The sequence below is a fragment of the Bufo gargarizans genome, chromosome 2 (assembly GCF_014858855.1).
Source record: "Bufo gargarizans isolate SCDJY-AF-19 chromosome 2, ASM1485885v1, whole genome shotgun sequence".
NCBI classification, from domain to species: Eukaryota; Metazoa; Chordata; class Amphibia; order Anura; family Bufonidae; genus Bufo; species Bufo gargarizans.
In genome coordinates this window covers 680,075,911-680,100,577 of record NC_058081.1, presented here as the reverse complement: position 1 = coordinate 680,100,577, position 24,667 = coordinate 680,075,911, and the positions used below count along the sequence as shown (strand labels likewise).

General features: G+C 45.2%; 2 protein-coding genes across 2 annotated transcripts; one reads left to right on the top strand and one right to left on the bottom strand.

Moving 5' to 3' along the window:
• Positions 1 to 995: 995 nt before the first annotated feature.
• On the bottom strand, positions 996 to 7,646 carry C2H11orf1 (chromosome 2 C11orf1 homolog). Its single transcript, XM_044278477.1, has 4 exons — positions 7,560 to 7,646; positions 6,559 to 6,763; positions 2,518 to 2,587; positions 996 to 1,190 (listed from the first exon to the last, which is right to left on the bottom strand). Exons 2-4 carry the CDS (start codon positions 6,760 to 6,762, stop codon positions 1,054 to 1,056), a joined length of 411 nt encoding a protein of 136 aa, XP_044134412.1. The 5' UTR covers position 6,763; positions 7,560 to 7,646; the 3' UTR covers positions 996 to 1,053.
• On the top strand, positions 7,622 to 24,667 carry FDXACB1 (ferredoxin-fold anticodon binding domain containing 1). Its single transcript, XM_044278476.1, has 6 exons — positions 7,622 to 7,749; positions 8,248 to 8,427; positions 10,173 to 10,329; positions 11,702 to 11,905; positions 16,761 to 16,907; positions 22,726 to 24,667. The coding sequence occupies exons 1-6, from the start codon at positions 7,743 to 7,745 to the stop codon at positions 23,867 to 23,869; spliced, it is 1,839 nt and encodes a 612-aa protein (XP_044134411.1). The 5' UTR covers positions 7,622 to 7,742; the 3' UTR covers positions 23,870 to 24,667.

Below are 24,667 nucleotides of genomic sequence, written 5' to 3'. Positions count from 1 at the left end.
AGAAGCAAACAAGGAAGAGTCTACAATTTAATGTGTAAATGGTTAAAAGGCCAGAAAGGTATTAAAAACAAAACAAAAGACAAAACAAAAGAAGTGATATTGTCCTCATCAATCCCCCACCGCTCCCAATCCAATGCCTACCAGGAACTCATTGGTCTCGGTTTCCTGGTCATATGTCGACACACAGGAAATGCTCATGGTTGGGAGAATGGGCATGTCTTGCTTTTTATGTCTATCAGAACAGGAAGAGAAAGATCAGCGGGGACCCGATAAGTGTTGGGACATCAGTGGTGATTGGTAAAGTGAGCAGTACTTCTTTTATTGTTTATTTTTTTAACCCATTCCATGTCCCTTTTCTAAATAATAATTGTCCTGCTGGACAAACCCATTAATAACCCAAATATAGAGACATCTAACATAAGTTTAAGAGGATATCTCAGTAGACTAGCTTAGCATCCACACAGGATGTAAGCTGATCATCACTAAGGACAGAAGACACATTCATACACAGAGCAATATTTTAAAAATTCAATTTTCTGCACAGAAATTACAAAGATTTGCCAAGACTGAGGCTGACATTACTTTAAAAGAGCTGTCTCACTTCAGCAAATGGCATTTATCATGCAGAGAAACTTAATACAAGGCACTCACTAATGTATTGTTATTGTCCATATTGCCTCCTTTGCTGGCTGGATTAATTTTTCCATCACATTATACACTGCTCGTTTTCGGGGGTTACGACCACCCTGCAATTCAGCCACAGTGGCCGTGTTTGCACACTATAGGAAAAAGTGCTGGCCTCTTTGCCGGCTGGGACCGTGCATAGGCCGATGCTTTTTACTATAGTGTGCAAGCACGGCCACCATTGCTGGATTGCAGGGTGGTTGTAACCATGGGAACGAGCAGTGTATAATGTGATGGAAAAATGAATCCAGCCAGCAAAGGAGGCAATATGGATACTAACAATACATTAGGAAGTGCCTTGTATTCACTTTCTCTACATAATAAATGCAGTTTGTTGAAGTGAGACAACCCCTTTAAATGTAATGTGTCTTATAAATTCATATTATTCTGGACTGATAAAAATCTGGTGCCACCATAGTCCATCATATAGCAGGATTTCCGTTGAGATTGTGGAGGGTTTAGTTCAGGCTGATGTCCAGGAAAAACATGAGGCTCCCTCTTGAAAACTAAAATAAATAAAGAAAATAAAGAAAACTAGAATTTACACACATAAATCTGCATATAACATTACTATGTGCACAGTCCTGAATGTAGATGTCCTTACGCAGCAGGTCAAACTGTAGAAAAAGTTCTACAATAAAAAAAAAACAAAGGTCCCCCAGCTGTAAAACCGCACTGTACTCCAGCAGTGATGTTTTGGAAGTTGCTGCTGGTCTCTGTTTGCATGTCCTGGTCATGTCCATCCACCTCTGCTGCCCTTCACTGACCTCAGTAGTCTTGTTCCTAACATGTAAGTGTCAGTGCTGAGACCAGTGACTGGCTGCAGCGGTCATTCGACGTATGGCACATCATCGCTGCACAAAAACGAAACTAAGACTGGTATGTGTCAGTGCAATGTGCGTATGTGTCAGTGCAATGTTATACATGGGGCACAAGACGGTACAATCTCTGCTGACTCTACTTACTTAGCGGTTTTTTAAGAGACCATGGCAGCTTTTCATGATAGACTATCAGGGCACCGTCCTGTGGATGCAGCACCACATTACTGTGCCACATGAGGTCACTACGGACATCACACCCCATGTTCTGATCAGAAGCCTAGTGATGAGCTTGGCAGTTAAAACAGACTGCAAATATATAGTAAGTATTTTGTTATGTTCTGGAAAACCCCTTTAAAGGCTATGTAAACCATCGGGGTTCATTTTTTTCTATCATTGCATTTTAATTATTTTGGGCTAAAAATAATGTTTTAAGTTGGTCTTCATTAATAATTTTCAGCCATTTCTGAGATACAGGGATTAAAAATCAGTCTGTTTGCAAGCTGTCACTTTCTGTTTTCTATGAATTTTGTCATTTAAAGGCTCATGTGTAGCTCTCATCTCTTATCTCCTGACCTCATAAACACTTATTTATGCCACATTCTTATCAGTTTGATAAGAATTGCCCTATAATGAGGTCAGGAGATCAGAGATAAGAGCTACACATGAGCTGTCAGAGCTGAAGACAGAAAGAAAACAGAAATTTGCAAGCAGATTGCAAACAGACTGATTTTTAACCCCTTTAACTCAGAAACCACAGAATATTATCAAGAAAGACCAATTGACAGGGATTCAGTAGAAGGGAGGAGGTATCTGCTCAGAGAGAGGAACCTAATACAGGTGCTCCGTCTCCATAGGATGGCAATGTCACTTATGTCTCCTATGAAGGAACACAGTAGGTGCAAATGAGCACTTTTAACCCTTTGGTATGGGTATGTGATTATGTAATCCTGAGCAGGGGGTGAGGCCCGGTTCTGAGTTATTACAGTGAAAATGTGATGAGTCTGTTCTGTACCTTGCCTCTCCGCAGAGCCCTTGTTCCTGAGATATTCAGCCCCGTATGACGTCTGGTAGTAGTGAGCGTACTGGAAAAAAGAAACCAATTTTGCTTAGTAATCTGACTCATTATTATTCTGGAGCGAAAATATAGCTAAAGTCAATATGATAGATATGACCAGACCATTCACTGTCATATCCTATGATAACCTGAGCAGGCCTGTCATATCCCATTTGCAGCCAAGCTACATCTGAATGCCGGGGTCTCGTACGTGTGAGGTCACATCGCCTGCACACAATGCACTATACAGAACTCAGTCATGGGGGCAACGGCGCCTGTATAAGAACGGTGTATGAGCAGCATAGAAGTCATAGGAAGCAGTTAAGGTGGTAGAGAGGAGTATAAAGGTATTTACTAGCTGCATACACTTTTTTCTATGATTGGGCAGAGCGTTCAGTTTACCTGAGCAATCTGCCTGATCACTGGCACCGGCTTGCCCTCTTAGTGGACCTGTTCAGGTCATGTATCCAGATAAAAAAATTGCTCCTGACTTTAGTATTTAGGTCCAGGCAGGCGTTATTAAAGTTTTTTTTTGAGAGTTTAACATTGATGGTCTATCCTCAGAATAGGTCATCGATATCTGATAGGTAGGTTGTCTGACTCCCAGTACCTTCATCAGAATGCTTGGGTGTATAGGGAGAGGCATTACCAGTAGAAAGAGGGAGGTGCTCATGCCGCTCTACAGAGCACTAGTGAGACCTCATTTGGAGTATTGTGCTCAGTACTGGAGACCATATCTCCAGAAGGATATTGATACTTTGGAGAGAGTTCAGAGAAGAGCTACTAAACTGGTACATGGATTGCAGGATAAAACTTACCAGGAAAGGTTAAAGGACCTTAACATGTATAGCTTGGAAGAAAGACGAGACAGAGGGGATATGATAGAAACTGCTAAATACATAAAGGGAATCAACAAGGTAAAAGAGGAAAGAATATTTAAAAGAAGAAAAACTGCTACAAGAGGACATAGTTTTAAATTAGAGGGGCAAAGGTTTAAAAGTAATATCAGGAAGTATTACTTTACTGAGAGAGTAGTGGATGCATGGAATAGCCTTCCTGCAGAAGTGGTAGCTGCAAATACAGTGAAGGAGTTTAAGCATGCATGGGATAGGCATAAGGCCATCCTTCATATAAGATAGTAGGGGTGCCCCGAAATGAAAATTCTGGTCCGAAACCGAAAATTCAGGATGCCCTTGACCGAAAACTGAAACCGAAACTGCCTTTTTGCCCAAATACTTTTAAAATACTTTTTTTAAGTAAAAAAAAAAGGAAAGTGAATTAAAATATAAAATTAAACAGATACATAGATATTATACACACAATGCCACCCAAAGTGGTTATTTTAAAAAAAATGTCACTCTCTCCCCCCCTCCCTCCCTTGTCACTCTCCCCCTCCCTCCTTTGTCACTCTCTCCCCCCCTCCCTCCCTTGTCACTCTCCCCCTCCCTCCTTTGTCACTCTCTTCCCCCCCTCCCTCCCTTGTCACTCTCATTTCCCCCCCTCCCTTGTCACTCTTATTCTACCCCCCCTCCCTTGTCACTCTCATTCTACCCCCTCCCTTGTCACTCTCATTCTACCCCCCCTTGTCACTCTCATTCTACCCCCTCCCTTGTCACTCTCATTCTACCCCCCCTTGTCACTCTCATTCTACTCCCCCCCCTCCCTTGTCACTCTCATTCTACCCCCCCTCCCTTGTCACTCTCATTTTACACACACCCTTGTCACTCTCATTTTACACCCCCCCTACCCCTCCCTTGTCACCTCTAGTGTAGCCTGTGTAGCGTGGCCGAGCTCTGTTCGGTCCGCGGTACAGGAGCATTTGTTTCTTGTACCCGGCCGGACTGAAAGGAAGTGCACACTAAGTGCATGCAAGCGTTTAGGAGGCACAGCATGAGGGGCGCCGCCGGCCGGCCGGCCGCCCGAACGTATATAACCAACCATATTGTCTGCCGATATGTACCAATATCGGCCGAAATGGATTAGGCCCATTTTCGGCCGATATTTTCGGCCGCCGGAATTTCGGTGCACCCCTATAAGATAGGGCCAGGGGCTATCCATAGTATTCAGTATATTGGGCAGACTAGATGGGCCAAAGGGTTCTTATCTGCCGACACATTCTATGAGGTGAGCAGTTTTAAGAGGCCACGGTGCTCCACGAGTGCTGCGGCCTACTCACAGCAAACCAAGCACAGGCCATGTGACCAATGCACGTGATGTCACTGGCCCAGGAAGAAGCCGTGGCAATCACTGGAGGCTCTACAATCAAACGATCAGAGGGAGGCCCCCACCGATCAGATACTAATGACCTTTCCTGAGGACAGGTCTTCAATATTATTTAATTTATTTATTAATGATATTGAGGATGGGATTAATAGCACCATATCTATTTTTGCATATTACACTAATCTATGTAGTACTGCACAGTCTATGGAAGATGTCCACAAAATATAAGCTGACTTGAACACTCTGAGTGATTAGGCATCAACTTGGCAAATGAGGTTCATGTGGATAAATGTAAAGTTATGCATCTTGGTAGTAATAATCTCTGTGCTTCATATGTCCGAGGGGATGTAACACTGGGAGAGTCACTTATAGAGAAGGATTTGGGTGTCCTTGTAGATATAGATTAAATAACAGCATACAATGTCAATCAGCTGCTTCTAAGGCCACCAGGATATTGTCACGCATTAAATGAGGAATGGACTCGCCGGGCAGGGATGTAATATTACCACTTTACAAAGCGTTGGTGCGGCCCCATCTGGAATATGCAGTCCAGTTCTGGGCACCAGTCCATACAAAGGACGCTCTGCAGCTGGAAAAAGTACAGAGGAGAGCGACTAAACTGATAAGGGGCATGGAGGGTCTTCGTTATGAAGAAAGATTAAAAGAATTCAATTTATTTAGTCTTGAGAAGAGACGTCTAAGGGGGGAATGATTTAGGCTACTTTCACACTAGCGTTTGATCGGATCCGTTCTGAACGGATCCGATCATATTAATGCAGACGGAGGCTCCGTTCAGTACGGATCCGTCTGCATTAATAACTTAGAAAATTTTCTAAGTGCGCAAGATGCCTGAGCGGATCCGTTCAGACTTTCAATGTAAAGTCAATGGGGGACGGATCCGCTTGAAGATTGAGCCATATGGTGACCTCTTCAAGCGGATCCGTTCCCATTGACTTACATTGTAAGTCTGAACGGATCCGCTCGCCTCTGCACTGCAAGCAGCGTTCAGCTGTCCGCCTGTCCGTGCGGAGGCGAGCGGAGCGGAGGCTGAACGCCGCCAGACTGATGCAGTCTGAGCGGATCCGCTCCATTCAGACTGCATCAGGGCTGGACGGAGGCGTTCGGGTCCGCTCGTGAGGCCCTTCAAACGGAGCTCACGAGCGGACCGACGAACGCTAGTGTGAAACTAGCCTAACCTATACAGATATATAAATGGGCCATAAAAAAAAATACTGTGAAAAACTGTTCCATGTAAAATGCCCTTAAAAGACAAGGGGGCGCTGATTCCGATTGGAGAGGAAAAAGTTCAGTCTCCAGAAGCGTCAAAGCTTCTTTACTGTAAGAACTGTGAATCTGTGGAATAGACTTCCTCAGGACGTGGTCACAGCAGGAACAGTGGACAGTTTAAAAAGGGTTTAGATGAATTCTTAAAAATAACCAACATTAATGCTTATGAAAATGTGTAGAAATCTGAGTCTCACTTCCTTCTGGGATTTGCGTCCCCACCTATCCCTTGGTTGAACTTGATGGACGTTTGTCTTTTTTCAACCGTATTAACTATGTAACTAAAAACTCTAAAAAAAAAAACAAGCAGTGCTATGGTACCTTTGCTAAATGGTGGAACTCATCATAGGAAGATCTAAGGCCAACAATACTCCCCTCACTAGAGAGGTGCCCCATGCCATTTCACAGGTTAATAACCCCAAGACCACTTGTAAACATGCCCACAGAATCATTAAAAAAAGTAGCATATTGGCTCCATATTGTCCTCAGTACCTGAGAAACCGTTGGTTTCCTTTCCGCCAGTTTACACAGGTCATAATGTTCCTGATTCCAGTTTCCAATGAGAGTCTTGTTGCTGTAGGAGTCCTCTTTGGTTGTGCACCTCCATCCATACTGCTTGAACTTTGTCTCTGGTCTAATATCTAGCCATACTTCACCATGTCCATCTGCCTTCAGATCAGAACCAAAATGTGACATTCTGCAGAAGAAAGTCAATTGAGTTATAAGTTCTGGCATATAAAACATGTCTATGGTCTGAAAGAAAATTTATAAAAAATGGAGGATCCCTTTGTACTGAGCCATTAGAAGCTCCTTCAAACTCCCCAAGGCCACTACCACTCCCATCCTCTGCTCCTTGGGGGCTGGCTGCACAGCACCCCCCCCCCCCCCAATCATTGCCTATACAGGCACTGCTCTCATCAAGGCTCCTGTGCTGCACTGCTCACCTGTACTGACGCCTGTCATCGCTGATCGGAAGGCAGAACAGGGAGAAGCTTACGTGTCCAGCAGCAGTGGCCGAGGATGCGCTCCTAGCCGCGTGTGCACTGCATGCGCCAACTTTCTTAGGTGCGCTTTTCACAACTTACCTCACTGGGTCTGGAAGGTTGAGAGGTGTTTTAACAGTAAAATGCTCCGAATCTCTAAAAGACTGCAAATTATTCATGTAAATTCACGTGTAAGGTCTCATGGACACGGCCGCTGTATTTCAATCTGCATTTATTTGGATTGTGTTTGGACCCCAGGACCCAGGGGAAAACGCTGGCACCTGAATTATTTGCATCACTTGAAGTGAGGAGTGCTGCCCTGCCATCCTTTGGAGATATATATATATATATCTATCAGAAGGAAACAGCAGCACTAGGTAAAGCATTTATAATTCTAAATAGCATGTGATCCCTTCATAGATCTACATACACACAGACAGAAAGATATAGCATATACATAGAGCAATATAAATACTTATAACTCCCTGGCTGCACAGGGTTAATACATACCCAGCGCTTCGTTGTGGATCCAGTTTGTTGATGTTTGTTGCTTAGTAACAGAACGTGACGTCACTCGCATGCGACCGCAAACCAGGAAGCAGGCTGCAGGAGCGGGTCACGTGGCTCTCCGCTGGCCGGTGGTACCCCTGGTGTAACGGGACAGGACTGCCAGTCCCTGGGGAACCTAAATACATGATGGGTGAGCGACATTACTGGGGGGCTCAGACAGAAATCTCAGTGCCACAGTAATTGCACATGGCAGGCACAGCGTATTCCACATGTGGTGCTTCCTGCAAAAAATGTGCAGTTTCTTGATAAAGCGACATGTTGGGTGGCTGTTCCTCCATCCATCCCCAATGGCGGTCAGTGATCCCTGCAGGTCTGACTGCTAAAACAGTGGCGACCATACGTGTCCTTCCAGGGGAGGGGAGTGTTACATGACACTCATTCACTTCATCATGTGATGTACGGCTGCATTAAGTCCTCCAGAGCAGACGCTGCATATGGTGGGAGTATCATGGAGCTCATTGGACCCATAGGATTATGTCCTCATCTGTAGTAACCCCAAAATAACTCTTCGCGTAATGCCAATCGCCAGGGGATTGCGGCTCTGAAGCCTGCAGAATTGTTAATGCAGAGTATAATACAGGCTGTAACTCGGGATCAGTAGAAGATAAATGTTGCGTTTCTTATTCAGATCAAGATCCGGAGAAGAAGACTCTTACTCTTCTGTTGGTCGGAGAAGGAAATTTTTCATTCGCTGCCTCCCTGTGTGACGCGGGCAGTCATCACATCACTGCCACCTGCTGTGAGTCAGAAGAGGTTGTGTGCACCCAGCACCTCACATGGAGCAGCGTCCAGCACCTTAGAAGTCAAGGTAAAGTAAGTAACCCTGCAGTGCATTGTGTCAGTGAGAACCCCATTGTTTGGGGCTGTATACGTCTCAAATTCCCCCCCACCCCACCCCGTCCAGATTCGAGATCATGGTTTGTGATGGCTGTATACTTTTGCTGGCATCCATTTAAAACGTTTATTAGAATGTATGCTTGCTGAGGGCCACACCTCACAGGGCCCCATGTTCACCTGCTTGAATGGAGCCATGGTCACGTGTGTTGGCTGCAGCGCCATTAAACTCAGAGGCTTCCAGGGACAGCACAGCACAAGTGCTGCGTTATCTCCGGCAGTCACGTAGCGCAGAATGCAGCGCACGTGTGTGACCACCGCTCCATTCAAACAGGGAAACACAGAGCCCCCATTCTAGTGATCAGCAGGGGCCCTGAGGATCCCTGCTGATCAGGGGTAAACGGGATAAGTGTTTGTAATGGTGCAACCAGGCAGCGGTGATGGCTGCTCCCCCGTCATTTAACCCCTCAGGTGCTGTGATCAATGCTGGGGCACTTGTGAGTGAAGGCTGAGGGGTGCGGCTCACTGCCTTCCGATCGGAGCCGCCGCAGTGAAATTGCAGGGTCCGATCAGTTGCCATGGCAGCCTGGACGCTGCTGAAGGCTATGCACGAGGCACAGCTCAGAATGTAGAGTGTAGAAATCCTATTCACCCTAATAGATCTCTATTAGGGTGAATACGAGAGGGGATGAAAAGATCCCATGTTCTAGGCCCCTATGGGGACTAATAGTGAAACATAAAAAAAAAACACCAATATATTAAAAGTCTTAATCACCCATTTTCCAATTTTCTATATAAAAATATATAAACATAAAAAAAAAAACATATTAGGTATCGCCACATCTGAAAATGTCTGAACTATTAAAATATATTAAAAAAATTCCTGTATGGTAAACGCTGTAATGGAAAAAAAAACTGGAAAACACACGATTCGACACTTTATTTTTTTTGTCATCTTGTCCCACCCCCCAAAAAAATTTATTAAATAACAGTGATCAAATGGATGTACATACCACAAAAATGGTAGTAATAAAAAATACAGTTTGTTACACAAAAAACAAGCCCTCATACAGCTCTGTAGACTGAAGTATAAAAAAGTTATGGCTGTCAGAATATGGCGATGCAAAGACATTATTTTTTTGCCACACAAAATAATTTTTTCCCCTTTTTCCAATACAAGACATGGTAAATAAAATGGTGGCAATAAAAAAATGCATCTTGTCCCGCAAAACAAAAATTCCTCATATAGCTATGTGAACAAAAAAAAAAAAAAAAAAAAAAAAAAATGATGGTAATTGGAACGTGAGGAGGAAAAAATAAAAATTGGCCTTGTCTTTAACCCTAAGTTCACACCTGAGCGTTTTACAGCGCATTCAAACGCGCTGTAAAACGCTCAACACGTGAAAACCAATGCTTCCCTATGGCCCTGGTTCACACTTGAGCGTTTTACAGCGCGTTTGAACGCGCTGTAAAACGCCCGACGCATAAACAAGTTCTTGAGCTTTTTTTGGGGCGTTTGTCGCGCGTTTTGGCCATAGACTCATTGGACAACACTGCAGTCAATCACACAAACGCGCGTTTACTATTGCAAAATACGCGCGACAAATACGCGCGTAAAATGCGCGTCTCAGGAACGCTCAGGTGTGAACCCAGGGTAAGGGTTTAATATCATAAATGAAATTTCCGTTTTTAGTGTGGTATTTTTCCTGCCATCTGTAGGAGCAGCGGTTCACTTTGGCGTGGATGCCACAAAGCTCCATGAATATGTCTTTCTCTCCAATCAACCTTACGACAGAATCATTTTCAACTTCCCGCACTGCGGCAGAAAGGCGGGGGTGAAGAAGAACAGAGATTTGCTGTGTCATTTTTTTCGCAGGTAAGGGTTGTCTCGGTGGCTGCTGCAGTAGTAGTAGTACAATTTCCCAAACGTTTAGAAAAATACGCAATTTTCTAAATTTCAATAGTGATACCTCGTAAAATTAGTTATTACGTTACATTTCCCATACGTCTGTTTTATGTTGGCGTCATTTTTGTTTCTTTTTTTGGGATGTTAGATGGATTAGAATTTTAGATGAAATTTTTTACATTTTTTAAGAAAGTTTCCAAAACCCAATTTAAAAGGCCCAATTCAGTTATGAAGTCACTTTGTGGGGCTGACATTATATAAACCACCCACAAATGACCCCATTGTAGAAACTACACCCATCAACTTAGTCAAATATGAGTTTACAAACTTTTCAAAATGTCAAATTATTTTTTTTTGTTGCTGATTTTCAATTTTTATAAAAAAAATTTCCTCCTGTAAGATAGCAAGGGTTAACAACCAAACAAAACTCAATATTTATTTCCCTGATTCTGCAGTTTACAGAGATGCCCCATATGTGGTTGTAAACTGCTGTATGGGCAGGGTGCAGGGTGCAGAGGGGAAGAAGCAACATATATTGATTTTGGAGGGAAGATTTCACTGGGATCATTTTAAGTTGCCATGTCGCATTTTAAAGGGAACCTGTCACCTCCAACAAACATCCCAAGCCGGTGTTCCGTGATATTCCCCCTACCCGTGAGATTTCCCTACCCTCGTCACTTTCTGTTGTGACGCGGCCGCACCGGACATGACGTTCCAGCTTTGGAAGGAGGTGCGCCGTGCAGGCGCACAACGATGGGTTAGGGAAATTTCAGACCAGAGTTGGGGAAAAGGAGCCACCTAATGCGCTTGTGCCTTAACTCTCAGCTGGACACCGTCCGACACTGCGCATGCCTCGGGAGCCTCACCAGCTTAAGAGATCAACCAAGAACCAGTGCAGATGAGACTAACTCCAGCAAAGGCTCACAGTCGGGGAGTAGTTAGCTGCGCTTGTGCACTGGCCCGTAATTTTTCCCTACCCTCTAACCGTTTGTGATGCTCCCGGCGCATGCGCAGTGTCGGCCGGTGTCCAGCTGAGAGGTAAGACGCAAGCGCATTAGGTGGCTCCTTCTCCCCAACTCTGGTGTTAAATTTCCCTACCCCGTCGTTGTGCGCCTGCACGGCACGGCACACCTCCTTCCATATGATTTTTTTGATCGCTTATAATTTTATTTTTTTGGAGGCGGGGGTGAGTAAAAAAATCTCCAGCAATTCTGGCATTTTTTTTCTCCCAGCATCCATTGTGCCAGTTGAATAAGGTGACATTTATATAGTTCTGTCTCAGTTGTGTCTACATTAGACAGCACAAACTAAATGTGTTTTTCCGATGCTTCTTGTATCACAGTTGTGCGGAAGTTCTTTCTCCAAAAGGGGAAGTCCATGTGGCCTTATGCGAAGGGCAAGGTGGCACTCCTGCCGATCAGCCCAAGAGGGAATGGCATAACAGCTGGCAAGTGGCAGCCATGGCTGCTATGGCGGGGTTCATCCTGACATCGGTGGTCCCTTTTGATTCTGATCAGCACTGCGGTTACCAGAGCACGGGGTACAGGTAAGGGGACGATCTGCTGCTTGTTCATATAACCTGTACAAAACACTCAGAAAATCTCCCTGACATCTACCTTTATTACATATGCATTAAAGACTGAAAAACTCTTCAAAAGAATTATTTATAAAGATTCAATAATCATCTGATACAACATTTACGTCGGTCTAGATTTACCACTTCCCATCCGGGCCATTTACCCCCTTCCTGACGGAGCCATTTTTTGCAAATCTGACCAGTGTAACTTTATGTGGTAATAACTTTGGAACGCTTTTATTTATCCAGGCCATTCTGAGAATGTTTTCTCGTGACACATTGTACTTCATGATGGTCAATATATTTCACCTTTATTTATGAAAAAATCCCCAAATTACCCAAAATTTGTAAATATTCGTGATTTTCTAAATTTCACTGCTTTTAAAACAGAAAGTGATACCCCATAAAATATTTATTACTTAACATTCCCCATATGTCTACTTTATGTTTGCATCATTTTGGAAATGTAATATTTTTATTTTTTTTTAGGACGTTACAAGGCTTAGAATTTTAATCTTACATTTTTGAAGAAAATTTCCAAAACCCACTTTTTAAGGACCAGTTCAGGTCTGAAGTCACTTTGTGGGGCTTATATAGTGGAAACCAGGGGCGGACTGACCGGTCGGGCACTTCGGACGTGGTCCAGGGGCCCGTCGCAGCCGTGCCATTATGACTGCAAAGTTATTCACCCGGGCCTGGCTATCAGGGCCCGGGCCCAGCGGCTGGCGCAGCGTCGCGAATCGCGATATTACCTATACGATAGGACTCAGGCCGCGCGCCTGCCTATCTACGAGTGAGCGCCAGGTGTCTAGTACAGAGGTAAGTATTGGCTTTTATTTTATTTTTTTTGTGTGCCAAGCCAACTTTGGGGGACATTACTGGGGGGCACAGGAGGGGAGGATACATATTACTGAAGGGACAATGGGGGGCAAATTACTACATGGGGGGCAAACTACTACATGGGTGCAGTGTAGGGGGAAATTAATACTGTGGGGGCAGTGTGGGGGACAATTAATACTGTGGGGGCAGTGTGGGGAACAATTAATACTGTGGGGGCAGTGTGGGGGACAATTAATACTGTGGGGGCAGTGTGGGGGGAAAAATTAATACTGTGAGAGACAATCAATACTGTGAGGGCAGTCTGGGGGGAAATCAATGCTGTGGGGGACAATTGGTACCGTGGGGGCAGTGTGGAGGACAATTGGTACCGTGGGGACAATTGGTACCGTGGGGGCAGTGTCGGGGACAATTGGTACCGTGGGGGACAATTGGTACCGTGGGGGCAGTGTCGGGGACAATTGGTACCGTGGGGGACAATTGGTACCGTGGGGGCAGTGTCGGGGACAGTTGGTACCGTGGGGGACAATTGGTACCGTGGGGGCAGTGTGGGGGACAATTGGTACCGTGGCGGCAGTGTGGGGGACAATTGGTACCGTGGGGGACAATTGGTACCGTGGGGGGCAATTGGTACTGTGGGGGCAGTGTGCAGGATGTCGCTATTGGGTAGGAACTATAGGGGCATTTCTATTACAAAAACATATTAGGGGATATTATTTTTCAGGGACACTATACAGGTATTATTATCTGGAGCATAATATAGGATGTTATTATTACTGGGGGCACTCTAGGGGACATTATAATTTCTGTAGACACTTTAGGGACATTTGGGTTTCATTTATCAAACTGGTGTAAAGTAGAACTGGCTTGGTTGCAAACAGATTCCACTTTTAATTTGTCAGCTCCTTTTGAGAATGAAAAGTAAAATCTGATTGGGTGCTATGGGCAACTAAGCCAATTGTACTATGCACCAGTTTGATAAATGACCCCAATTATGAGAAATCTAACGTGTCTGTGTAACAAACTCTGTAGAGACTAAATGCGGCTGAAAGAATTTGTCATGGCGGTCTGGGTCAAACGGAGGAGACATCTCCTCCAAGTCTTTTTTTTATTTTTATTATAAGGCCACTTTCACACTAGCGTTAACGTTTTCCAGTATTAAGTTCTGTAATAGGGTCTCATTACCGGAAAAAAAACGCTTCCGTTTTTTCCCCCATTCATTGCAAAACTGAACTGAACAGAACGGAATCCTCCATAATGCATTCCGTTCCGTTAAGTTGCGTTGCCAGACCGGAGAGCAAACCGCAACATGTTGTATTTTGCTTTCCGTCCTGGGATATGGAGCAAGACGGATTTGACACAATAGAAAACTGTTCCGTCCCCCATGGACTTTCAATGGAGTTCACGACGGATCCGTCTTGGCTATGTTACAGATAATACAACTATCTGCATCTGTTATGAACGGATCCGGTTGTATTATCAGTAACGAAAGCGTTTTTGCTGAACCCTGCCGGATATAACAAAAATGCTAGTGTGAAAGTAGCCTATTTATGTAATTTGGCTCCTGGGTATTTTTGCAGTCCTATGTAACACTACAGATAACACAAGGTAAAAGGGCTCTCTGGGATTTAAATATTGATATAGGTGATGTGGGTGTGGCTTGAGGATGGGCGGGGACACAGGGGCCCCATAATCTCCTATTGCCCGGGGGCCCATGAGTTGTCAGTCCGCCCCTGGTGGAAACCCCCCATAAATGACCCCATTATAGAAACTACACCCCTCAAGTTACTCAAAACTGATTTTACAAACCTTGTTAACCCTTTAGGTGTTCCACAAGAATTAAAGGAAACTGGAGATTAAATTTAACTTTTTTGTCAGATTTTTCCATTTTAATTCTTTTTTTTTTTTTTTTTTTCTTTAAAACCGAGGGTTCACAGCCAAACAAAACTTAATATTTATTACCCTGGTTCTGCGGTTTACATAAACACCCCACATGTGGTCATAAACTGATGTAAGGGCACACGGCAGGGCGCCGAAGGAAACGAGCGCCATATGGTTTATGGAAGGCAGATTTTTCTGAACTGATTTTTAGATGCCATGTCCAGTCAACGGGCAGATCTGAAGTGGTTAAAGGCAGAGTTGTTTAGAGGTGGGACATATCATGTCCTTCTTTACTCACGGTTTGTTGGTACCGGATGAGGTGGTGGTGAAGGTAGTAGATGTCCATACAAGACTCTAAACATTCGGCAGGTCTCAATTCTCTTTCATATCCTGTTGTCGTTGGGAACAACATGTATTTCCCTAATGAGTCCCTCACAATTTCCCTGCCTACAGGCAGAGCACCCGCCCCAAAAGGGGCGACCCCCACCTCTCGGTGGCTAAATCCTTACATTCCCTGCCCTCGCCTTCTAAGTTACATGTTATTCCCAAATATCAAAGGATAAAAGAAATTAGTCCAACAACTGAAGATGATTTAAGGAACAAATCAAATTCCCAACGCTGCATTTCCCCAGTATCTTCACTGGTTCTTCACGGGAGAAAAAAATTGTATATGGGAGTCAGATCCAAAAGGATATAATAATCGGAAAGAACTCCTCCAAAAAAGTTCCTATAGTTGGTAGAAAGGGCCCCAGATGTAGGCTTCAGGTATATGATGTCTGCATACTGCTTGATCTTGGCGCTTTATAAAGGGAGCATCCCTAAAGGTCCCTCCCCTCCTTCTTCCCTCGAAAATTCATCAGCAAAGGGCCCATTATTAATAGGAATGCTAGATCCCCCTTACATGGAGGGAATCATCCCTCCACCCACAGCAGTGCCCCAACATCTAGTCCCTAATAGGACTAGAAGTACTTGCAAGACGCTGCTTTGACCACTACTAATACACAGTCCTGCTCTGACTGTAGCAATCGGGGAATCTGAACTCCTTGTATGCCGCAATCAAAGCTAATTGTGTCCTAAAAGGGGAAAGCCGAAGCGGGATCTCCTCTTGGATTATGTCACAGGGTCACCTTTACTCACACCGTACATGAAGTCACCCCCAAGGACCAGTCTGTGTGCTTATTAATGCGTAGGCGAACGTACTTGCTTATACATAAAACAAAGTGTAGGGGTTGGCCCCCAAACAATGTTTCTCACCTAGCCTGCAAATTTAATAAAAAGTTAATTTAATCACTGACCTATTTGTTCTCCTAAATGGAAGCAAATGATGGAGCAACCACTGCAAAAAAAAAAAACGAGGCATCATACATGCATACATGCATGCTGTCCTACAACTAAAAAAAAATGATATTAAGATTGTTTTGGTGCGTAATAGGGTTTGTTGGAGGTTAAAAAAAAAACTTTGGGCAATGTGCTAACAAAAGAAGCAGTACCCGTCTGTTAGATCCCCTGTCTTTTCAGTGCCACCGCAACAGTCGTCGCTTTACTTGGCTGCAGTGCTCGTCCACACCTGACCTCTGCAGTCAGCCACTGGCCTCAGTGGTGTACGGCTTGGGAATGCTGAGGCCAGTGATTGGCTGCAGCAGTCGCATGTGTCACTGCAGCCAACAAGGAGCACTGGTCCTTTTTGTTGTTTTATCACTGTTATTTATAATCTCAGAAAACCCTTTAAAGGGGTTCTCCGGGAATGAAGACTTTTTGTCCCCATTCCGTGATCTGGTCCTCTGTTCTGGCTCCTGCACGTCCATGTTCCGGTCCCCGGAATGTTTACATCCGGTGGTAAATGAAAATGGCCACATGCTTTGCTGCAGCCAATAACTTGCATCAGTGGTGATATGCCCCTTGTGATCATGTGACCATGCCCATGCACCACCGAATGTAAACAGTCTGGGGACTGGAACATGGATTTGCGGGCGCCAACACGGAGAACTGGAGTGGCAGGGACCAAGTAAGTTTGAATGCATTACTTATGGAAACAGACTCCTTTAAGGCTAATCATGGCTGGTCTTCGAGGAGTGAACATTTCTTGCTTTTCTTGTTTCTTTTGTAGGAGCCAGCAGAAATCCTTCCATGTGGTTGGAGCTTTGACTCATGTGTTCACCAGAAGTCTACCATTGGAGAACCTAGCAGCATTGCAGTTAATCGATGCACTAACTTCTGTCCAGGACCCAAAATGCACTGAAGCTGCAGTAGACAGGTGAGGAGGGAGTTTAGGTTCTTTTAGGCTCTGTGCACACTGCGTCTAAGTACTACATTTGTCATCCTGGCAAATATGTCACAAATATCCATAGGGTGTCATTTACCTGACGGAGGCTACAAATACGATGATTGGCTGCAGTGGTCATATGTCATCAACAGGCACAACATGTTGAAAATAGCAAAGATGCATTGCTATCCTCCACCGATTCCACCGCCGCTGTCTCGTCACACTGCTCTGTGCTTCCTGTCCCGACTTGGCATGCTGGAAATGCTAGGAAAAGTCAGAAGCCACATAACCCATCATATTAGTAAATATGATGGGGTTATATGGCTGCTGTGCTCCTCTGCTCCTTCTTTTGGTCGGTTGGTTCCAGCAGAGGAGCAGAGGAGCACACATCACTGTGAGTACCCACTACACTACACTTAGCCCCCAGATCACCTCCCAGCACCCAATTAACCCTTTGATCACCCCTTCTTGCCCCTGTCAATCACTAGTGAAAAGGAAAAAAGTGATCAGTGCAAACTGTCACTTTTTTTTTTTTCACTGGTATTGACCGTTAGGTTTTAGGTATAGTTTAGGCCCCTTGGTTAGGTAGTTTAGCGATCAGTTAGCGCCCAGCCCACCGCACCGCAGTCCGTTATTCGCTGATTAGCGTATCGCTAATCAGCATTTGTACTTTTATAGTATCTGAAAGTGATCAAAACTGATCACGGTCAGATCTATAATTGTATTAGTGTCACTTTAGTTCGCCCTCCACCCAAAACGCAGTGTTTGCCCGATCAGGCCTGATTGGTCGCCCACACGTGCGTTCGCCCACGCCCGCCCCACCGCAGTGACAAAAAAATATTTTTTTTTTGATCGCTGCACATTTACTTTACACGCACTGCGGCGATAAAAAAATCAGTTTTGATATTTTTTATCAACCGCAGCGGCCTCCGGTACTTCGCTAGCCTCCCCTTTGTAAGACAGGCTTGCTTTTTTTTTCTTGGGTAGTCTCAGGGAATACCCCTAAATTTAGTTGCCCAAATGTCTAACAGGGGGTATTCTTCTGAAGAGGCCTACAGGCTTCTGACCCAGTCGGATGAGGAATGGGAACCCTCATCTGATGAATCCAGCGGGTCAGAATACGAACCTGTAGAAAGCAGTGGCTCTCTGACCCAAAGTTCGGACGAGGAGGCTGAGGTCCCTGATACCACCAGGCGTACCCGGCCCCGTGTCGCTAGACCGCAGGTTGCGCAGGATCCGCTTCAAGAGCAGCAGAGTGGGGCTGGTGCTGTCGGATTACGTGGTGAGGCATACACCAGCAGCCCAGCCCTTCCTGGACCTAGTACCAGCACTGCCGTACAACCTGGTGAAGTAGCGAGCACCAGAAGGGCAGTTGAAGCTGGTACGGTGGCACGTGCAGTAGTGACCCCGTCGCAGCCACCGCAAAGACGTGCCCGTAGAGCCCCTAGAATCCCAGAGGTGCTGGCAAACCCTGATTGGCAGTCCCCAACTTCAGCCGCACCTGTAGTTTTCCCTTTCACCGCCCAGTCTGGAGTTCGGGTTGAGACAGCTCAGATCGGTTCGGCCCTGGGATTTTTTGAGCTGTTCTTGACTGTGGAGCTCTTAGACTTAGTTGTGGCCGAAACAAACAGATATGCCACACAATTTATAACCGCTAACCCGGGAAGCTCTTATGCCCAGTCTTTCCGGTGGAAACCAGTCCAAGTTTCCGAAATTAAAACTTTTCTGGGCCTCCTCCTCAACATGGGTCTAACTAAAAAGCATGAATTGCGGTCATATTGGTCCACGAACCCGATTCATCACATGCCCATGTTCTCTGCTGCCATGTCCAGGACACGATTTGAGACCATCCTGCGTTTCCTGCACTTTAGTGATAACAGCACCTCCCGTCCCAGAGGCCACCCTGCTTTTGACCGACTCCACAAAAATCGGCCCCTCATAGACCATTTCAACCTGAAATTTGCAGATTTGTATACCCCTGAGCAAAACATCTGCATAGACGAGTCCCTGATACATTTTACCGGGCGCCTTGGATTCAAACAATACATCCCAAGCAAGCGCGCCCGGTATGGGGTCAAATTGTATAAGCTCTGTGAAAGGGCCACAGGCTATACCCACAAATTTCGGATCTATGAGGGAAAAGATCAGACCCTGGAGCCGGTCGGTTGCCCTGACTACCTGGGGAGCAGTGGGAAGACAGTTTGGGACTTGGTGTCACCCTTATTCGGCAAGGGGTACCATCTTTATGTGGACAATTTTTACACAAGTGTGGCCCTCTTTAGGCATTTGTTTCTAGAACGGATTGGCGCCTGTGGTAGCGCGCGAACTAGTCGCGCGGGCTTCCCCCAACGGCTCGTTACCACCCGTCATGCAAGGGGGCAGAGGGCCGCACTGTGTAACGAAGAACTGCTCGCGTTGAAATGGAGAGACAACCGTGACGTTTACATGCTCTCCTCCATTCACGCAGACACGACAATCCAAATTGAGCGAGCAACCCGTGTCATTGAAAAGCCCCTCTCAGTCCACGACTATAACCTTCACATGGGAGGGGTGGACTTCAATGACCAGATGTTGGCTCTGTATTTAGTGTCCCGCAGAACCAGACGCTGGTATAAGAAGGTGTCTGTATATTTAATTCAATTGGCTCTGTACAATAGTTTTGTTCTCTACAGTAAGGCTGGGAGAACTGGATCCTTCCTCAAATTTCAGGAAGAGATCATCGAGAACCTCCTGTACCCAGGAGGTTCCGTGGCCCCATCCACCAGTGTAGTTAGCCGTCTACACGAGCGACATTTCCCCAGTGTCGTTCCTGGTACCTCAAACCGACCGCCACCCCGAAAATTTTTTCGTGTCTGTAGCAGGAGTGGAATAAGGCGTGACACCCGCTATTTCTGTCCTGACCACCCTGCCCTATGCTTTGGAGAGTGTTTCCGGAAGTACCACACACAGGTACACTATTAGCATAGGGATCATCTCACCAGGACAGGCACACAGGGCTATTAGGGCCCATTCACTCACAGCTGCTGCAAACGTCTCCTTTCACATGGGACAAAGTGCATAACGCACTTCGCCACATCTTTGGGCGATTTGCGCTTTGCACATTGACCCATGGGGAAGGAGAGGTTTGTTCTATAAAGGTAAAAAAACAAAACAAAAAAAAAACCCAGTAAGCAAAAAGGTTAATGTTTAGTTCAAAAAGTTAAAGTTTATGTATTCTGTTCCAAAGTTAATAAAATTATTGCGTTGTGGCCTGTTTTTTTTTTTTTTTTTTTTTTTTTTACCTTCCAGGTGGACCAACCGATCTACTAGCTGCAGCACCGATGTGCATTCTGACAGAAGCATTGCGCTGCTGTCAGATTACACGCAAGTCGGTGTATGCGGCGCTGCAAGACGGGATTTCTACTCTGCAGTAACAGATACGTTTGCCAAGGCATACGAGCTGAGGAGGAGGCGGCGTTCCTATGCTTTGGCAAACACTTTGTATATAAAAAATAAAATAAAATATCCCGGCAATGATTTATTCATCCACATCGATTGATGTGAATGGAGAAATCTGGTTTGCCAGGGCATACGAGCTAAGTGGGTATGGATGTTGGGCGGAGCTCCTATGTCCTGGCAGACGCCTTTCCCCTCCTTTTTTTTTTATTTTTGGCAGAGATTTTTTCATCCACATTGATCGATGCGAATGAAGAAATCTGTGCCGTTCATTTTTTTTCTTTCTGCCCAGAGGCTGAACGGAAAAAAAAATCTCATTACCTGTATGCTCAATAAAAGGAGAATAGCAGAAACTCCTAATGCTGGCCATACATGTAATGATTGCGGAGACCCTCAAATGCCAGGGCAGTACAAACACCCCACAACTGACCCCATTTTGGAAAGAAGACACCCCAAGGTATTCGCTGAGGGGCATATTGAGTCCATGAAAGATTTAAATTTTTGTCCTAAGTTAGCGGAAAGTGAGACTTTGTGAGAAAAACCAAAAAAAAAATCAATTTCCGCTAACTTATGCCAAAAAAAATACATTTCTATGAACTCGCCATGCCCCTCATTGAATACCTTGGGGTGTCTTCTTTCCAAAGTGGGGTCACATGTGGGGTATTTATACTGCCCTGGCTTTTTAGGGGCCCTAAAGCGTGAGAAGAAGTCTGGGATCCAAATGTCTAAAAATGCCCCCCTAAAAAGAATTTGGGCACTTTTGCAGCCTAGATGCGCAAAAGTGTCACACATCTGGTATCGCCGTACTCAGGAGAAGTTGGGGAATGTGTTTTGGGGTGTCATTTTACATATACCCATGCTGGGTGAGATAAATATCTTGGTCAAATGCCAACTTTGTATAAAAAAATGGGAAAAGATATTTCTCTCACCCAGCATGGTTATATGTAAAATGACACCCCAAAACACATTCCCCAACTTCTCCTGAGTACGGCGATACCAGATGTGTCACACTTTTTTGCTGCCAAGGTGGGCAAAGGGGCACATATTCCAAAGTGCACCTTTCAGATTTCACCGGTCATTTTTTACACATTTTGATTGCAAAGTTCTTCTCACACATTTGGGCCCCTAAATTGCCAGGGCAGTATAACTACGCCACAAGTGACCCCATTTTGGAAAGAAGACACCCCAAGGTATTCTGTGAGGGGCATGGTGAGTTCCTAGAATTTGTTATTTTTTGTCGCAAGTTAGTGGAATATGAGACTTTGTAAGAAAAAAATAAAAATAAAAAAATAATCATCATTTTCCGCTAACTTGTGACAAAAAATAAAAAGTTCTATGAACTCACTATGCCCATCAGCGAATACCTTAGGGTGTCTACTTTCCGAAATGGGGTCATTTGTGGGGTTTTTCTACTGTTTGGGCATTGTAGAACCTCAGGAAACATGACAGGTGCTCAGAAAGTCAGAGCTGTTTCAAAAAGCGGAAATTCACATTTTTGTACCATAGTGTGTAAACGCTATAACTTTTACCCAAACCATTTTTTTTTTTTGCCCAAACATTTTTTTTTTATCAAAGACATGTAGAACAATAAATTTGGTGAAAAATTTATATATGGATGTCGTTTTTTTTTGCAAAATTTTACAGCTGAAAGTGAAAAATGTCATTTTTTTGCAAAAAAATCGTTAAATTTTGATTAATAACAAAAAAAGTAAAAATGTCAGCAGCAATAAAATACCACCAAATGAAAGCTCTTAGTGAGAAGAAAAGGAGGTAAAATTCATTTGGGTGGTAAGTTGCATGACCGAGCGATAAACGGTGAAAGTAGTGTAGTGCCGAAGTGTAAAAAGTGCTCTGGTCATGAAGGGGGTTTCAGCTAGCGGGGTTGAAGTGGTCAAAGGAGTTATCCTATGATTAAAGGGGTTAGACATTATTTGAATTTTTATAAATCATTTAAATATATATTTTTTTTAATTTTTAAACTTTTTATTTATTTTATTTTTAGGCGTCCATTGGAATATACCAGTAATAGGCCCGGAAGCCTTGTACAGGTTTAGGTCTATTACTACTAAGCAACGCCTTCCCCGATATATGCGAGGGGAAGATGTTCTGGCCCGGGTTTTATAGCTCTCAGATACCATGGTCACATTTAATGCCTCAGGTGCCATGGTCAAATGTCTGCCATCAGCGTTATCAATGATCGCAGACATTAACCCTGGTTGTCTGTGGCGCCTGCTCAGCTCCAGATTGGGCTCTAGTTTTGGTGGGGGTTGGGAAGGGGTTTATATTTAGTTGCTGTGGACTGCAGGATCAGAGTTCCTGACATTGTTCATATTTGAGATCTTAAAAATGTATTTTTACGTTTTGTGTCTTTCAGGGGTTTCCTGTGGAACACATCATGTCACCCCATCAGTGTAATATATAAAGAACTGATAAAACGGTGTGAAGAGAAGCTGCCCCTAAACGTCATAGAAGACACGTTTCCCCTTACTTGTCAGGACGACTCTTGTTTAGGTCGCCCTTCATATCCAGCAGCTCCCTCCAGCCTGTACTTTGTGATGCCTGGTAAAGACAAGGGAGCATCGGAAATTATGGATGACTTCCACAAGAAGGATATTCTGCAGGCGCCTTACCTCGGCAGTACCCAAACCAATCCTGGCACTGGGCTATGTCATCTAAGACCCTCACTTACATGCTTTATTGATGACCTCACTCGCAGAGCCATCCTAAGACCCAATGACCTCACCATTGTGAGTGGGCTAGTTTTTAGGAAGTGCTTAATATCTCCCAGGACGTTGCCGGTTTATCATGAGGTCCTCATGATGTTAGCTTATCGAGGTCATACCCTGACAGATCGGCTGCAGCTGTTGATGGACACTGTCAAGGACGCCATAGACACCATTGCGGTGTCAGTCATCCTCCCTTCCACGGAAACCAAGGATAATGAGAAAATGGGAAATTGTTTGTCAAGATTCGTTGTAACGTTTCATCAGAACAAGGAAGATTACACCATCACCTTTTCCTCTGCCGATTTTGATCAGATAATAGGGACAATTAGGACGGTTCCTCCCGGAGAGCAGTACGAAGAGCTTGGGTTTCTTACAGTAGCTCTAAATATAGATTTAGTGGCCATGAGTCTTCTGGGTATTGAAGACTGGCGAATGCTTTGGACAGAAGATGAAAGGTTCATAGAACAATTTCGTCATCAGGACTTGAAGCCTTTTCAGAGCTTTTCTCTGTATCCGCCATACTACATTCACGATGTTAGTTTTTGGGTTGACGGTAACTCCGTATTTGATCATGTGCAGTTTCACACCATAGCACTGCGAATGTCCAAGGGAAACATTGTTGATGTTCAGCTGCTGGACCGGTATGAAAATGTGGAAACTGGGAGAACTGGTCTGTGTTACCGGATGAAATATCAGTCTTGTGATCGAGCCCTTGGCTACAGATCAGCACTGACAATGCAGCTACTGCTAAGGGAGGAGCTGCAGAGGAGTCTCCGGGTCACTGTCCGGTAGCAGAGGAGTCTCCGGGTCACTGTCCGGTAGCAGAGGAGTCTCCGGGTCACTGTCCGGCAGCAGAGGAGTCTCCGGGTCACTGTCCGGCAGCAGAGGAGTCTCCGGGTCACTGTCCGGCAGCAGAGGAGTCTCCGGGGCACTGTCCGGCAGCAGAGGAGTCTCCGGGGCACTGTCCGGCAGCAGAGGAGTCTCCGGGGCACTGTCCGGCAGCAGAGGAGTCTCCGGGGCACTGTCCGGCAGCAGAGGAGTCTCCGGGGCACTGTCCGGCAGCAGAGGAGTCTCCGGGGCACTGTCCGGCAGCAGAGGAGTCTCCGGGGCACTGTCCGGCAGCAGAGGAGTCTCCGGGGCACTGTCCGGCAGCAGAGGAGTCTCCGGGGCACTGTCCGGCAGCAGAGGAGTCTCCGGGGCACTGTCCGGCAGCAGAGGAGTCTCCGGGGCACTGTCCGGCAGCAGAGGAGTCTCCGGGGCACTGTCCGGCAGCAGAGGAGTCTCCGGGGCACTGTCCGGCAGCAGAGGAGTCTCCGGGGCACTGTCCGGTATCATTTACCGATTCTGTGTTTTATAGGTGTATGAGGGGGTAGTCACACGTGGCAGATTCATTGCAGAAATTGCTGTGACTGGCAAACCCTTTCCATCCAGCTGGTTGGGGTTGATTCTGCAGCAGGTGTATAGATTTCTGCTGGACGAATGGGTTATTCGCATTTTTTTTCTGCAGCAATCTGCCACGTGTGAATGTATCCTAATGCCCTGGAAAAATCTGCCAAAAATTATGGCTTATAATAAAAACCTTCCATTGTT